The sequence below is a fragment of the Larus michahellis genome, chromosome 15 (genome assembly GCF_964199755.1).
Source record: "Larus michahellis chromosome 15, bLarMic1.1, whole genome shotgun sequence".
Lineage (NCBI taxonomy): Eukaryota > Metazoa > Chordata > Aves > Charadriiformes > Laridae > Larus > Larus michahellis.
The window spans coordinates 3,650,951-3,667,654 of record NC_133910.1 but is presented as its reverse complement, the minus strand read 5'-3'; the positions used below and the strand labels follow the sequence as shown (position 1 = coordinate 3,667,654).

At 47.4% G+C, this 16,704-nt stretch overlaps 1 protein-coding gene across 21 annotated transcripts in view; it reads right to left on the bottom strand.

The window, feature by feature from the left end:
* Positions 1-16,704, bottom strand: part of EHMT1 (euchromatic histone lysine methyltransferase 1) — a 123,934-nt gene that overhangs the window by 74,419 nt on the left and 32,811 nt on the right. For 3 of the 21 annotated variants that reach the window (XM_074609325.1, XM_074609335.1, XM_074609338.1), the window contains exon 1: positions 270-331. The exons of 12 other annotated variants lie outside the window; for them this stretch is intronic. In XM_074609325.1, the coding sequence (XP_074465426.1) occupies positions 270-317 (48 nt within the window). In that variant the 5' untranslated portion in view covers positions 318-331. Of the gene's footprint in view, positions 1-269; positions 332-5,549; positions 5,568-5,789; positions 5,955-6,519; positions 6,632-16,704 lie in introns of those variants that run through there. 6 more of the 21 variants (XM_074609339.1, XM_074609329.1, XM_074609319.1 and 3 more) reach the window with 6 other exon arrangements.

Sequence of the window (16,704 nt, the reverse complement as noted above, 5' to 3'; positions counted from 1 at the left end):
AGCAGTACCTGCAAGCCCATGGCACAGCGCAAGGCAAGGACCATCCCAGCACAGACAGAGCCCGGCCAGCCTCCTCCAGCCTGCTCCCAGCCTGCCCCACGGGGCAGGAAAATAAAGGTATAGAGAGACAAATAAATAAATAACCCCCAGCCATGATTCCCCGGAACTGCCTTCCTCCTCTCCGAGGCTTCTCCTACCCCAGCGGGAGCCAGCCCGCCTGCGGGCAGGGCCGGCGGGGAGCGAGGCATGGGAGGTGGACCCTGCTGTACCTGCGGACATCTGTTGTCTTCTTCTGGTGAAGACTCAAAGAGTTGCATATTCCAGATCCTCATGAGCAGTGATTCAGTTTCTGCTCATGTGATAAAAGCTCCCTCTACAGAGTGAGCATGCCCAGAGGAGACCATTTCACTGCTCCCTCCAAGCTGCAGCCATTTCACAGAGAACCTGCCGGCTCCAGGGCGTCCATTGGAGCGCGATTATCCCGGGCATCCCGGGGACGCACCGGTAATGCAGATCATCTGTCAACTTTCTGACAGGGTGCCAGGCCTCAAAACTGATCGCTCGCCTGAAAAAAAAAAAAGCCTTTTAAACCATAGAGCGAGGTGTTCTGTCTCGGTGGCCTTCAAGAGTAGCCCTTGTCCGCAGGAGGAGGAGAGGTGGAGGGACAGGGAGGGATGCTGCGTGGCTCGGGGATGCTCCCGTGATGATTTTGTTCTGCTTAACGAAGTGCTGGGATGAGGGCACACGGTTAAACTGGTTCAGTGTGCAGTGACCAACTGCAAGTGCATTTGAGATCCGATCTGCTGAGCTGGAGGGGAGCTGGGTTTCACTTTGGGGATTAATAAGACAACCTGACCTGGTACAACCAACCTTAAAAGGGTATCACAAATGCAGTCATTAAGAAGAGGGGAGGGGAAAAATGTAATGAGGGGGGAAAACCCTAATGAAGGGACGGTGCACTACGAGGTGTAGGAGCTCTGAGCTCAGCCTATGCCAAACCATAGGATACAGCTGGCCCAGCCAGCAAGATAAAAGAAGAAATTTTAGCTTCAAAATAAAAGTAGTTTGTCTCTGTTCCACTTAACAATTAGGCATAAACTCTTGGCAACCTTCATATCTGCTCCAGCTCCCAGTAAAACTGCCGGAGCAAGTCACAGGAACATCTGTAAGCAGAGCTGGGCTGGAAGGGATTCAAGCGCAAGACGGGCATTTATGGGAGGCAGGAGCAGGAGGCGGCTGGAGCCGGGTGTCGCGCCCGAGAACCTCCCACCGCACAGGGGGAGGGCGGCCGCAGCCCCGGGGAAGAGGCCAGAAGGGAGAGGAAACTCAGAAATGGACTGTGGCACCACCCGCTTCCCCTCGGCCAAAGAAAAAAAAAAACAACAGTTTTCCCAAAAATCAGAGCACAGAGGAAATTATATAAAAAAAAAATAATATGAAGACGAGCCGAGTGTAATGTGTTACAGTGGGCTGGGGGGGGCAGGGAGCAGCCTGCACCATAGTGAAAAAAGCCATCGAAATTCATAGGGAGGTTTAGAGGAACCCAAGGATTTCGTTCGCCGTGCACCAAAGGCAGGGTGCAACTTCAGGGCTTCGGCAGGAGCAGGAAGCCATGGCCTGCTCTCCTCTCCCCGTCCCCTCCTCTGCTGAGTGTCGCAGGAGCGTGTCCTGCCATTGCTTTATCGTAGCTTGGAAACATCCACCGGCCACATTTTCTCCATCCCAAGCAGCTAATTCACCACCGTGTCCAGGCACATTTGCGAAGCAGCAATAGTTAAAAGCAGAGGAGCCTGCTATGGATCTGCCTCCGCTCCGAGGATGTTGTTTTCCTCTCCACACTCTGGAGAAGTTTCAGTACTAAACAGTTAAAACACACAAGGCTAAATCGAGATGACTGAAATTCATAGGGAAGGAATATCTGAGGTGACAGTATAAAGGAAGGATCTCTATTTCACCCACTGGGTTGTTGTTTGATGTAAATCTTAAGTTTTAATATAAACAAAATGAGATTTTCCTGGCCTTTCTATCAGTCGCTGAGAGGTGTAGAGGTAACTCATTTAAGACAAACTCGAAAATCCCCAAACAAAAGCAACAAAACCCGACTACACAGTCAGAAGTTGTATTATCCACCGCATCAAAAGATTACTGTAGTTCAAACCAAAGATGGCTTTGAAACAGTTGACGCGTTGCCCTTCCTTACAGCATGAAATTACCAAGCTTTCATTAAAACCCCAGAAATAGAAACAAAGGTGTCAACAAAGGCAGCGGCAATGAGCTAGCCCACTCAACATCCCCTTTCAGAGAGAAAATAAGAAGGGAGAACCGCGCCGCAGCCGCGGCCTTCCGCGCATGCAGAAGGGCAGCACTCCCCACTGCATCTCAACACGAGACGTAGTTTTACTGCTCAGGTTAAACAGACACTGAGAGCAGAAGCTACCAGAGACGCTTTGCACATCTCACGGACATCCTTGAAAGCACTAAACACTGTTTAAGAAAAAAAAAAAAAATTAATAAAAAGCAAAGCCGATGAGGGTATTGCAGATGCTTCAACCACCAACTTGAGCAAAGCGATCGATGGGCATCGTACCAGCGTCTCTGCCCAGCGCTGCGTTCGCGGGGGATGCTTGTGTGTTGATTAATAAGACCTTAAATTTATACCATCTGAAAGGAGAAGGCAGCTTCCAGGGCACAGGCACTGCTGTGCCCGAGCAGGGCCTGGGGGGGTCGGAGCGGTGCGTCCTGCCCCGGGCCCACATCTCCCCCATTTTGCAGAGGTAGGCTGCAGTTTTTCTAACGGTGTAGGATAAGAACAAGCCCATGCCCCGTGAAGTTTCACCTTTATTTAACCCAAGTACTCCCCAGCAGATTCCCCACCAAGCTGAGACAGCACAGCTCCCCCCTTTTCAAAACATCTTCTACCAGGGACCATCAAACTACAAGGTATTTTTCTTCTGGGGCTCTCGGGCCTCCATTCTCTGATTCCAGGCTCAAATATCCCTTTCAGAAAGCTCACATTTTCAGGAGGAAGGCAGCAGCACAACAACCTCCCTTCACAAAGGACACTGGGTTCCTCAGGGCTTTTGCTTAATTACACCATTACGTATGGCATTTTCACAGCTCCCTTCCAGAGGAAGCACAAGTGGGACGCAAGGGGAGACTTTTCTTTCCATAGGAAGAACAATATTTAGCTCTGCAAAATACAGGGTTTTTTTCCTTATTTCCATCAGGCTCCTCTTCTTCCAGAGCCTCCAGTTGCTCAAATCTGAAGCTCCTTCCCAGCCTCCTCAGAAACAATCCCAAAAGCACAAGAAGCTGAAGGGACTTTCGATACAAGATGAGCGTTTCTGCTGGAATCCTGATTTGCTTCTGCGCTGCTAAGAACCGCTCCTCAGCTCTGCCACAAGCTGTTAAAATGCCTCCTTCCCTCCTCAGCTGTTACGTGTGATATTGCCTAACCAGAATTGCCCATTCCGAGGACACACTGAGTGTTCTCAGCATCCTCCCAGGGAGCCCAAACATCCACCTCCAGGCTCAGGGAACAGCCCTGAAGGAGCAGGCAGTCGTTAATGAACGCTTCTGGAATCACAGCTTTCTCCACCTTTCAAAACCTGTTTTTTTTCCCCCCCCAAAGCTTCCAAGCCATCTCTCTCCCTCCCCCTTTTTCCCCAGCAAAGTTGAAAACTGCTTTTAGTTAAGAGAAAACATGAAATGTTCCCTGGGACGCTGCATTGAGTACATCACACACACACACACCCCCCAAGGAAAAGGAAAAAAAGAAAAGAAAAAAGTTGCTGTTGCGACAGATGTTGAGATGCAAGCTCTCTGGGAGATGTTGCTATGTTTTGATAAGAATATGCGTTGAGTATTTCATTTACAGGGCAATCCTAGGACTTTATTTAGAAGCATATTGGCCAGACAGCTGTAATTTAGAACATGCTGTATTCCTAACAGTTCCCAATTATAAACTCCTTCAGCGTTAACTTATAGTAACCACGGCTCCTTCTATTTTGGAAATCTAACAGCACCATTTCTCCCCTTCATTCAGCTATCGCCTATCAACAGCTTCTACTGTACAAACACAGCTCGAGAAGGGTCCTAAATTCAGCATCCTTTGCATATCCCATCTCAGTAACTGCAAGCTCATCACTTTCCCCGCACTCACCATTTGCTCCACAGGCAAATATTTTATTGTTTGATTTAGAGGACGGTGGATGGGGTGGGGACCGGCCCCGTGGCAGTGCAAAGCCATCCTGCTTCTTAGTAGCCTTCTGCCAGCAAAGCCGGCTGTAAAAATGGCTGCTCACGTTCCCTCTGGCTCCTGCTGCAACGCTTTGCTCTAACACTCGGTGTGTAGATCCTGCCGACGAGCCTCACGTGCGCAACGTGTCCCTGTTCTTTGACCTCACACCTATTTTTTTTTTTTTTTTTTTTAAAAGGATTAGGGCATTCACGTGAAAATAAGCAAGTTCTTCACTGGAGGAGGAGCAGTGCTTCACGACGCTTTTATAGCTCTCCCCACATCATGAGCTCGCCTATGAAATATCGCGGTTGATGGCTCTACAAGCAATTCCGCTGACATTATAAAATTTTTGCAAGGAACAGAAGGAGCAGATGAACTCTTTAAAAACGCAAAGCTCCTGCCTCCATGCAAATATCACTAGTTAAGAAGAGGGGAGAAATAAAGCAAGCATGACGTGTATAGAGAATTGGCTCTAAAGAGGCTGCTTTTCAGCAACTGCCATAAGGTGGCAGTGGGTCTTTAAGGCTACCTTACACCTTTCACACAAGCACAATAGGAAACTATCACCCCAGTGGTTTTCCAGCATCTGAAACTGTTTAAGGCAAATTTCCTCATCAAGGGAGCCAGACCATACGTGAAAACTTGGGGCTGAGATCACCTCAATGCCAGTGTCGCACGAGGAGAAAAAGCCATAAACGCAGCCCCCATCTGAGCCAAAGAAAAATCAAACCCTTTTTCCTTTCCGTGTACAATCACAATGCCGTTTATTTTACAGAAACGCTTTTCTTTGTGCGTTCATCCAACCATAAACAAGGCAGCGTCCATTAAAGAGTAAGAGAAGTTCTGCATGGCCAGCAAGCCAGGGCTCCAGCAGATTTTTATGCAGGGACCATAAAAGCAGCACCAGTGAGCAAGATGGTCACCCGCTTAGTGCGGGGCTGGCATAGCAAACAGGCTCAGAAAATGCCGAGGAAGTGTTGGGTACGCAAGAAATGTGGAACCAGGCAATAAACAGACAAGTTACTTTAGGTTATAAAGTGACTCATCATGCAGATTGACCCCAACTGCGTGAGACCGTCACCTGGGACGAAGCAATAAAATAAAAATTTATGTTTTGCTCTCTACCGATCGCCCCCTGAACTCACTATGAAGAGCGGCCAGAGTTGTGCTGAAGAAAGAGCCGGTCTATCTTACTGCATGCAGGCTAAAGATAGACCATGACCACAGAGATTTCTGTTAATAAAACACAATAACTTTGTCATACCAACATCTTCACAGTGCCCTAAGAAGAGCAAACCTCTTGCCTTACCTTTCCTTACAGCCAGGCTCAAACCAGCGTGGACACCCCGTAACACACCTCCCGTAGGAGACAGGGTCCGCGAGGGCTGAGGCTCGCGGCCGACATCCCCCCCCAGCTCCACACAAAGTCAGATCGTCCCTACACCTCACTAATACAAACAGCGAGAGCCAATGTAAATGTTTTATTGGCACTTCACCACGCCGCTTGCTTGTACAACAACTGGAGTCAATCGGCTCATGCAGCACATACCTGCTGGTGCTTACACATTCCTTGTAAAAAGCTGGCAACGACAGACCAAATCCAAAAGCCCAACGTAGCACAACTCGGAGAGTCCCCTTCCTTTCCCCCAACCCACTCGCCAACACCTTAAACCCCTGCAAGAAGCACAGAAAATCTCTCAGCCAAAGGAATAAACATATCTCAATTCCCTCCTCTCCTTGCCAGTTTGGAGGGCCTGATGTGGCAAGGTTTGTTTGCAATCCTTGGAATGCAAAATAAGCCCAAAAAAAAAAAAAAAAAAGAAAGGGAGTTTGAGTTTGACATTCTTTCAGCCTCCCACAACCACGGACGGATCTAGATTTAAACTGCAGAGCAGGTCTGCGCCCTGCAAGGCTTCCCATTAATAATAATTAGCCACCGAGCCGCGCAGCCCACGACGGAGACGCGATCACATGCCTTCCAATATGAAGGCACAACCCAGCAAGTCCCCGCAGCCCTGGCTGCCAGCCCCTGCCTGCTGTCACTTTATGTCACCACCCTGACATGAGACAGGTCCGTTCTTTATATAGGTCCGCCAGTCGGGAAAGGTCAGTATTTTACAACCCCTCCCCGCTGATCCGCAGGAAGCGGTTTGAAGCCATCTCGTGTCAGTGGTTAACTCTGCTGCTTTTGAATCGATTCCAACAGTTTTTACTCCATCCGGTCTCCTGGCTCCCCCGGCCCCGGGGGCACAGGAAGGACTCGGCCGGATTTGTCCTACCTCCATCCCGTCCGCAGGGAGCCGCCGGCTCCGTCCAGCTCCCGACTCCAGGCCTATCTATCGCTCCTCCAGCCACAAATCCATCGCGCTCCATGGGTGCAGCCTCCACCCCGGAGCATGCTCAGAACAGGCCGAGCCTCAGCCATCTCAGAGCTTTAATGAAATGTAAGCATAAGGAAGTGTCATTAGCAAAAAAAAAAAAAAAAAAAAAAAAAAAAAAAAACAGAGAAAAGGTGCAGGATTCATCCCGATCCGGCCAACCTTCCTGTTCCCATCCTCTGTCAAGGAGGTGAAGCTCTCGCTGCGGGGATGGCAGGCGTTTTTAGGCAGCGAGCATCTCGTTTTAGAACAAAAGCAAGGAAAATCCTGTCTCAGGCAAGCCTCGTGCAAAAAGGAGCCTTTCCCAGTGACACTCAAACCAGCAGATTTTTCACTCTGGGCCTCCCACAAATTACAATATTTTCATGAAATGCCATTAATATTATTTTTTTCCCCCCAACGGACTTCAACCGAGGCTTTTAGCTCACAATGCAAATAGTGCTTCCCATCCATCTTAAAGCTAAACCCACCCCAGTCCACCCTCTGTCACCTTGAAGGTTATTTTAACTCCATTTGCAAGAAAGTTAAAAAGCAGGATGGAAGGGGGGGGGGAGAAGAGACTACAGTACAAGACATTTCATGCTATGTTTTTCTAAGGATCTGAATTTTACAAGAGGTTTGTTTTTCACTAGTCAGCCCTGAAATCGCTCCATCGTTACCTTGTCTCCTCAACGCAGTAAGACCGTTTCAAAGAAGAATTAATAGAGGATTGTATTATTTTTTTTTATCCTTTCCAGTTTTCCAAACAACAAAACATGCAAAGACACACAACGCTGAAGTCCAGCGGGCATTTTTGCTGCCGGAGGAGGACAGCCCTGCACACTGTGAATTATCTGCACACGGATCTTGACTGTTCCTTAAAAACTTGTATTTCCCTGTATATCCTTTGCATATCTCGTAGAGATCCCTACCAGCTCTCCGAACTACTCCAGAAAGCAAACATGGCTGTTGCAGAAGTAAAGCTTTGCAGGCCAGGACAAAAATAGGTTATTTAATCCCAGCAAAGTTTTAATGTATACCCTGTTCCGCACGTTGGGCCCAGGCCAAAAAAAACCTCTGGATGTTCAAATCCGTTAATTGTGTGTGCGCTCGGCCGAGCGATGCTGCCTTCCCGTGCACGCATGGCTGATACTGCCGCCATGTATGTACGGTGTCTGCTGCAACGCTGAAGTTTTGATCCTTCAAAAGAAGATTTAAAAAAAATAATAATAAATAAAAATATCAAGTCACTTTATCAACACAGAATTTCAGAAAAAAAATCAGGGTGACAGACAAATGCCACAAGCCAGCTTTTTTTCCTGAACCAAACTTCCAAGGGAATCACAAAAATAATAAGAGACTTTCTGTACAGTGCAATAAGCCAAGTTAAAGCCAAGATTTTCATCAGCCCACACCACATTCGTGTCAGAGGCACTACGCAAACAATTCATAACGTTGTTCTCTCATCTCTTCCCTGATCAATCCGTCCCAGTCCTCCACACCGAGCTACAGCCTTTTAGCAAATTATTTGGGACACTATTCGCATCCGACTTCTGAACGCCAGGCGGCCATTTGCGCCAAGCGCTGGCAAGTTGCGTTCTACGAAAATATTTTTAGAGCAAAAACCGTTTGGCAAAGTGACCCAGGATAAACCATAATACGTTGGCACAGAGAGCGGGTGCTTAGACCTCTGTTTCCGCGGAAGGATCTCACGGAAGCAAGGGCCAGGCGCGGTGCCCCGTGGTCGCCGTGCAGCCCCAGGCTGCCCCTTCTCCGGGGACCATTGTTAGCGACCTCCGTTTTCAGCGCAGGACGCAATTCTCTCTCCACCGCATTAGGCAACTCTAAGATACCGCACAGTGCCTTCATTAAGCGCAGATTGGTAAACCCTGCTGACAAATTCTATTCTCGTCCTCTCCCTTGCCTTTAAATTGGAGGTAGTTTAAAAATAATATTCAGACCATATAATCCCGAGGCATGTCTGCTGAATCTAGCAGTGTTTGCATCTCGCACAGCTCAAGCATGTCAAGTTTGTTTCCTTGGAAACAAAGGCCAATTTGCAAGCATTGCTTTCTTCCTTTTTTATTTTTTTTTTTAATGTAATGAAAACATACATACCTGCAGCTCTTGTTGATACAAAGGAATTAAAGCAGATTGACTTACAAACCAGGTTCATAAGAGAATTATTAATATATTTCGCTAATGAACAATTGGCTTTTTGCACTAAGGGAAAACCACAGTTCATCACTATTTAAAAATCCCGTTTTCCCTCAACAGGCACACACCGGAGGCATGGCATTTCTATTGTTTCCTTAGGGACAGGTAGCGAAAAAAAAATAAAAAAAGGCAGAGCCAGAGTCATTTGCTTACCCTAGGCTGGGTATGCTGGCTCCAGGGGAGGAACAATCTAAGAGGGAAATCCTGTATTGCTCCTACATGACTCCAAAAGACACACTGGTACTGCCCAAATACACCTGCTCGCAACACAGTCTGAAGAGTCCACACAAGCTTAATCAAAAAGAAAGCAGTAACATCTTCTGGATCTGTTTTGCCAGTTTTATGCCCAACTTTTTCCCATGGAGGGCGTGCAGGAGGGTGTAAGTGGGAAGCCAGCTTTTCTCTGCTGCCGTAACTCTTCCCTAGAGCCTGCTCACATCAAAGGTCCTCACGCTGAAGGCAGTAAATCCTACGGTGACGACACACAAGCTCTCTGCGAGGGCAAGGAAGAGGGAGGGAGGGCAGAAAGTGTCAGAGGCGAGTTATCCACAGCCTCATTTGCCAGGGCAATCAGTACCTCCACCCTGCAGAGCCTTCATCGGGAATTAGAAGAGCTCAGCACCTTTCAAAAATCTGTCAGATATGGCGTAAAATGGACACACATGAGAACAGCAAATAAAATTATGGCTCTTTAAACGTGCCCTACCGGAGGCTTGGGCTGAGGCCAGGTTGCGGTCTCTACTTGAGAAGATTTCCTTCAGATCCGAGGGAGCAGAGTCCCAAACTTCCCTTGTTCCTATTTGCACCGCCACATTACACAAAGCCAAGGGAGCTGCACACGAACAGAAGCTGACAGGAGCAAGAAGAGCTTCCTTCCTCCACATAAGGGACAAAGACTCCCAGTTCCTTGCTCCTGGAGAACCCCAGTGCCATTGCTAGAGCCGGTGCCCAGCACTAAAGCTGATGTGAACCCCGGATGCTTCACGCTCACGAAAGTCAGGCCTTGGACTCCCAACAAGGTTCAGAGCGTGCAAATGCCACTTTACCGACAGAGCAGCCTCGCTGTCCTCTTCAATGTGCTAACACTAGGACCAATGCAGTCACCTGGAAGGTAAACTGTCAACAAAAAGCACCAAAAAAACCACCCCAAATGCTGTAAACGTCCAGCAGAACTGCTAGAAGGTCTCACCCTACAGCTGGAAAAATTAATCTTTTCTCAGTATACCGACTTTGCAAGTGTGGCTGAAGAGCATTCGGCAGGAGCAACGCAGGTTTCTGTTCCTGCTGCAACCAAGTAAACCTGGAAGCAAATCCCCCAGCCCACACTCTGCAATGGCGTGCACCCTTTACCAAGTATTGTCGTTACTTAGTTTTATTCCAACCCATGCCACGGTCTTCAGGAGTTTTGGAGACTGTTCTAGCCACCATGAATTCTGGGGGAAGAGCAAGGAAAACAATCTAGTTCTTCCCGATCAAAAGCAGAGCAAATACCGAAAAAAACCCATCTAAACATCACCATGTGAAAAAAGAACGAGATAAATACATTGTGATTTGCTTAAATGCATTGCAACAATAAAAATGCTTAGGACTTTTTATAAAGCCATTTATAATAAGAGATGGGAATAGCAGGTAATATTTATGTCTCCATTTTACAGATAGGAAAAATCAAGGCTTGGAGAATTAACTGCCAAAAATTTCTGGAGTGGTCCTTCACAAACGTACGGAGCAGAGGAACGTGATACAGGAGACCTAAACGCGAAGTCGTGCTCGCTGGTGCGTGACTGAGTCACCCCGGCTGGCCAAGCTGGGGCAGCAAAGAATGCGTTGGGACAGCCCTTTCGGGATGACTCGACTTGGAACCTCAGGGAAGTTCGAGCACTTTGAGCTGCCTTGCTAAAAAAAAAAAAAAAAAACAAACCAAAAACCAACAAAACCCCCACCAACCCGTAATCCTCCATTATTTAAAAACAACCAAAAAACCCCCCAACACATCAATGTACACGACAAACATATCAGTATTTTCTCCCTCTGTATAGTATTCCCTGTAACTAACATGGTTTTGGAGGGGAGGGGAAATATCCAGAACAGCAAGCCTGCAATCACTAGGGAGCTTCTTACACCCATTGCCAAGTTTGGAAGCGGGCAAATGCCGTGCGGGTGAATCTGTGACACCAGGACACAGCCCAGGCTCACACAAGAAGGCCATCACGTCTGGATCCGCCAACAGGAGCACGCAATTCAGAGAAGTTACTGAGACGTTTTTTTTGTCGGGTAACTGGGCTGCAAGTCAAAGCCCTTGGGGCAAGGGCAATGAGCTCCCTTACGGTGGTTTAATGCAGATGCGTTAAACACCTGGCAAACGCTTAGGTGAAAATATTGTATAAAAACAAAAGCAAATGTGGAAGTAGAGTGAGATTACACCACGTACTAACAAATTTAACTATTGCTTCCCTTTCTCTTCCCCCTCCAGCCCAGTGGCCACTCCAGCACGCTGCTTGCGGATCTCAGAGGAATAAAGAACTGACGGATGCCACGAGCCCCACGTGTGTCTGGAGACTCCCGAGCACAGGTTAGATTTGGGGTGGTAGCCATGGGATTTATTTTAATGCCCAAATCACTAAACCATCCTATTTTCTTGGGTTTCCAGAGCTACAATGCTAAAGACTTGCTGTATTACGCAGGACAAACGCAAGGATGGTACTAAGAGCTCAAGTCTAAGACTGATGAGCTCGTTCTGATGCTTTCCCACATGAAAGCCCTGTAGAAAAAAAATAAGAAAATTAAAAAATTTCAAATCAAGAGTCACATGTTGATTTTGGTTGGCCAGCTCAGACAGAGTTTTTCAAACCTGCTGAGAGCCTGCATCTCCTAGAGATGTAGAGACACTACAGCAGGATGCAAACGGTCAGGACACTTGAAAATTAAACATTGGTTTCACATCAAAAATTAAACCACTCTTTCAAAAAAATGACTTCCCTCAAATTCTCCCACCTCTCCCCACCCCCTGTGTATAATACCCACTTAACTTGCCTTGCAAGGAGGCATAGAGCTTAATTTTGTTTATATTTTAAAATGAAGGACTCAAAATGCAACAAAACACTAGGGACAAAAAACAACCAACAAGAGAACCCAAACAAAACACAAAAAGCTGCAATAACAAGACCGACACTCAGAACCTTGCAAAGCGCCTGCCATTGAGCCCAGCAGCCCCTCTCCTCCTTCCCCTGCTCTTGGCCACAGCAACCAAAATCTCTTTTGGAGGCAAAACAAGGGAAGGCAGGGGAGAGGTTTGGCACACTGAAAAAATACCATTTGCTCTATTTTTATTATACAAGGAACGGGAAAGGGCTTCACCCCTCCCAGTGCTCTGTGCAGAGCCCAGACTCTCCCTCCCAGCGCTGATCTCCTGAATTCAAACGTGCTTCAAAAGCATCAAGACCTTTGGAAGCTTCTCCTTCGCTCTCATGCAGCCTTACCCCAGAGAAAAAGCAAGCAGAAACGGCTGGTTCTGGTTCAGTAATAGTACCAAAAATAAAATAAAATAAAAGTGCACAGGCAATAGAAAAAAAAAAAATCCTGAGTATTTTTCTTCTGCAACATGGAGTCAAATGCCGGCCTTCAGCAGCTGCTTGATCACTCTCGGGCTTCAATTAAACAAACTCAAGGACTGCCGAAGTCAGCTTCCTTTCCTCAAGCAGTTTTGTAAGACATTTGCTTGGTAGCTCAAGGCTCTAGAGTTTCACATGAAACTTATTAGTGGCTGGATCATCCCTGTCACTGACTTCAAACCCCAGAACCAGAGCATCGCACTGAGACAGCTCGTTCCCGTGTGCCTTTGATTAATGACTCCTCCTGCACTTGGGAAACTGAATTTCGGCATTGTTTTCATGCACAAGCCAAGAAAAAAAAAACAAAACAGCCAGCCGGGCAGAATATGGCCCTCCAAGAAAGATTTCCAGGATTCCCTGCTAGTCAGCAGCCGACAATACGCAGCCAGACACCGTCGGCGGAGGGAGGGTGCTGCTCAGCGTTACCATGGCATGTTCCTACGCCTCGCACAGGCTGCGGGATGATCCTTCCTTCCCCAGACGGCTGAGAGTCAAGCAAAGAGCTGCCGCATCACCTGGCAAACATCACTGAGCTTTTTTATTGCCTCCTCGGCACGTTGAGCTCTTGCGACAGACCGGCATCAATGTGGGAGCTGTGGCTCTGGCCCGGCAAAGCACCTGGGATCCACCGCTACGGGGCTCGCCCCCGACACCCGACCTCCAAAACAGTTCCTGTTGAAAGGCATGGGGCTTCTTCAGAATTAACGTGCCCTCCTTTAGGCCTAGCGATACGTTGGTTCAAAGCAAAAACCCTGAAAAGTAAAATCCTTTGCAATCTTTTGCATGGATACGTACCCTGCACCATTCTTCTGCTCACAATATAACTACAGCCCAAACAACACGGAAGTGTTCAAGGCCAGGTTGGACGGGGCTTGGAGCAACCTGGTCTAGTGGGAGGTGTCCCTGCCCAGGGCAGGGGGATGGAACGAGATGATCTTTAAGGTCCCTTCCAACCCGAACCATTCCATGATTCTATGACTTCAAGCCAGGTCCCGACCCTGCAAGACAGGGACCTTCCCAGCCAGTGCGGAGCACCATCGCTCTGCAGCCTGCCTTGGAGACAGCTGTCCTGTCTTCTCCTCGCCAGACCAGCAGACACCCGATACAAACACAAATGCTTCTAAGCCTTGACTGCGCTTAGACAATATTCTCATCCTAGCAGAAGGATTGCTCAGCAGCTTTCCCCCACACACCTTTAAGAGAGGGGGAGGGAAAGGCTCACTCAGATCATGATAATAACCGACCTCAGCCCAGACGGTTATAATGGGAACATCCCTTGGGTACTGCCACCATCACAGTAATATTTTTTTTATATTCCCCTTTCCTGACACACCTTAGAAGTTGGTGTGAAAACCTGCAAGGGTGGATATTTACAGGTCAATATGCTGTGACATGCCTGGAGCACCAATATTTTTTTCTAAATCCTTCTTTAGAAGGAACAGAGTAAAAGGATCAGTTGTAAAGCAACCCACGATGCCTGTCAGTGCCAAATGCATTTAACGCCCTTCTACCTCTCCGTACGGAATTAAAAAAAAAAAAAAAAAAGCATTGTAGCAGTTCTTGTGTAGCCCTGCATGTCCCACTGCTAACCTAAATATGCCCCATTCCCAAGGGGACTGAATGGATGTCATAAATCAAAGTTTGACTTTAAACACTCAAGAAGAGGCTTCATCCACTGCAATGCACAAGCAAACAAAAATAAGAAGAGAAACGTCATAAAAATTTTCCTGCAGCCGTGCAGTTCATACACCCCAGTTTAAATAAAAGCCAGTCTCCCGTGTTTATACGGCAGGACTAGCTCTGCAGGGAGGGATACTGGTAAATGGGACCTTCTGTCCAGATCTAAGTGATGGGGGGAGGACACCAAGGTGTATACAAAGCAACCAAGTGCAGTAATTTGGAGGATTCTTATCCATTTATTTTTACCGGGTTCTTGTACCTCATTTCTAATCCCTGTAATGCTGCCTCGCACTCAGCAGTTACCTTCACCTTCAGGAGTCTGTCAATCTGCTTGGGAAGAAGGAAGGTTGCCGCCATCACCGTGTTTTGAAGAGCTACATCCCAATGGGTGCAGCTGTGTTGATTTGGCACAGTCACATTACAACAAGCTCCTTACAGAATTAAGGTCAACTCAGCCTGTATTTCGTCATAAAAACTCACCAAATATTTTGTCAGGTAGATATAACACACTTCTAGAGGTGAAAGCCAAACTTCTCGGTAAGAAGCAAACTTCACCGAGCTCACGCTTTTCAGACTTGCAGTGTCTATCAGCAACACAATTAATTGCTTTCTCTCCATGCAATTGATAATTAAATGGAGGATCTATCTTCACTGCAAAAGCCAGTGCGCGTCTGTGTTAAAAGGGCTACTTGAAGACAGGTTACACGAAGGCTAAAATTATATTACCTTGCCTTTGCTAGTAAGGATACATAGGACGAAATTGCGAATTAACTTTAACTAGCTGTACAGGTCAAAAAATCCCGTGCTTTGTCTGCACTGGGCCGCAGCGCTGAAGCTGTCGCCTGTCCCGATGCGAACACAGCGCTTTCGGCATTGCCGACAGTGCAAGACTGTGACACAACCGTAAGACAGATGTGGGAAACGTGACTTAACACGATTTCTTCAGTTGTGTTCGATCTCCCCTCCCTTCAACCATTCGGGGGTTTTGTGGGAGACCTTCAAAACCAGAAGGTTTCTGGGCCTGGTAGAGCACCGCCTTCTCCAGCCTCCCCTAAAGGATGGGAACTGGAGACCCTCCGAGATGCTCCCTGTGGAGAAGGGAAGGGTCAGTCCTTCCCATTCATCACTCCATCAATATTCAGGGCCCGAGGGACTTTTTTGTATCACTTTTTTGTCATGGGTATAAAATACAAATAAAGCAAATACTCTGCAGCCTGCTGCAGAGACAACGACCAGCACTTCCCTCCCAATCCCGCATTTTGTTGGCCATCTTCACCTGCTTCCCATCTTCCTGCCCACATATCCTACACATCCAGGATGTGTAGGCATCAGAGTTTTCTTTGGGGTCAGAGTTTTTTCTGTTTGCAGTCATTCACAGGCACAGATGCCCAATCCCTCACATTTCAAAGCTTTATCATCCATGCCATTTTCTCTCTTCTGTTTTGAACTCTCTTCCCCTATTTTTAATTCCTGTATTTTCTTCTCCTGTGTTTCTAATTTATTCTCTCCATCCCACTTTTTTCTTTCTAATCCTTTCTCACTATCCTCTCGGGGCAGGTTTTAAAACAAAGATCCTGCTGCCGCTCACCTCGAGGTGCGGGCAGCACCGAGGCTTTACTGCTTTATTCTGCAGACTTTAAAGTGAGCAAACCCACATGGAAACAACCAAAACCCCGCCAAGATTCCTGCTCTAGTCTCAAAACCCACGAAATTCACTCCAAAGATAGATATCCACTTAACTCACCCAACAGACAGAAGGTTCTGCTGCTGCAGGAATGGTCTCTGGTATCCTAATACAACCTAAGGATAAATCTAAATACTCTTCCCCATTAATGCCTGACCAATGAAAAGTGATAATGCGTATAACTCTGAGCATATATGTGCACACATCCATGTATGTGGAAATACAAGGAAGAGTTTTCTTGCTTCTCTGTCCTTTATTTAAGATTTTTCTCCAAGCTTGGCCTACCTTGTCCTGCCTGGCTAACGATGCTGCTCTATTAAATGCATATGGGATCCTGTCTGAAAATTCCAGTTTTAAACAGCTGCTCCTATCCTACTCATAAGGTGAACTATTAAGCAAGTATTAGTGCAGCAAAAACATAAACACAGTCCAACAACAAGGAAAAACATCCCTTTGCCAATAAAATCGGTGTGTGAAACAAGCCGTGGACCTCAAGCCTCCCCTCACCCCCCACAGCCCACTGGGAGCCCTGGCTGCCCATCCTGCCAAAGGCTCGGGCAATATCAGATCCCCCCTTCTCATACAACACCCATCACTGCAGGTAACCCAGGCTTTTCTGCTTAATCAAACCCCCCGAAGTTCATAATTACTCTGAAAAAGTGAGGACCCCGTAGGTGAAGGTCTGTGCAAGGCAGACACCTTGGGACGAGCGTGCCTCTCAGCTTCTCCCGCCTATCGTAGCCTTGACTCTGCAAGCTGCAAGGCACTTCGGTCCAAGGTAGCCACACATTTTAAGCATAAAAAGCCCTGCTTAAGTAAATTAAGGACCTGCTTGAAGTGGAGTCCCTACAGCAAAGCTGAGAAAGCCAAGAGAGGGCCAGCGGGATGAGCCATCAAAGAAGCAAGTGATGATGGAGC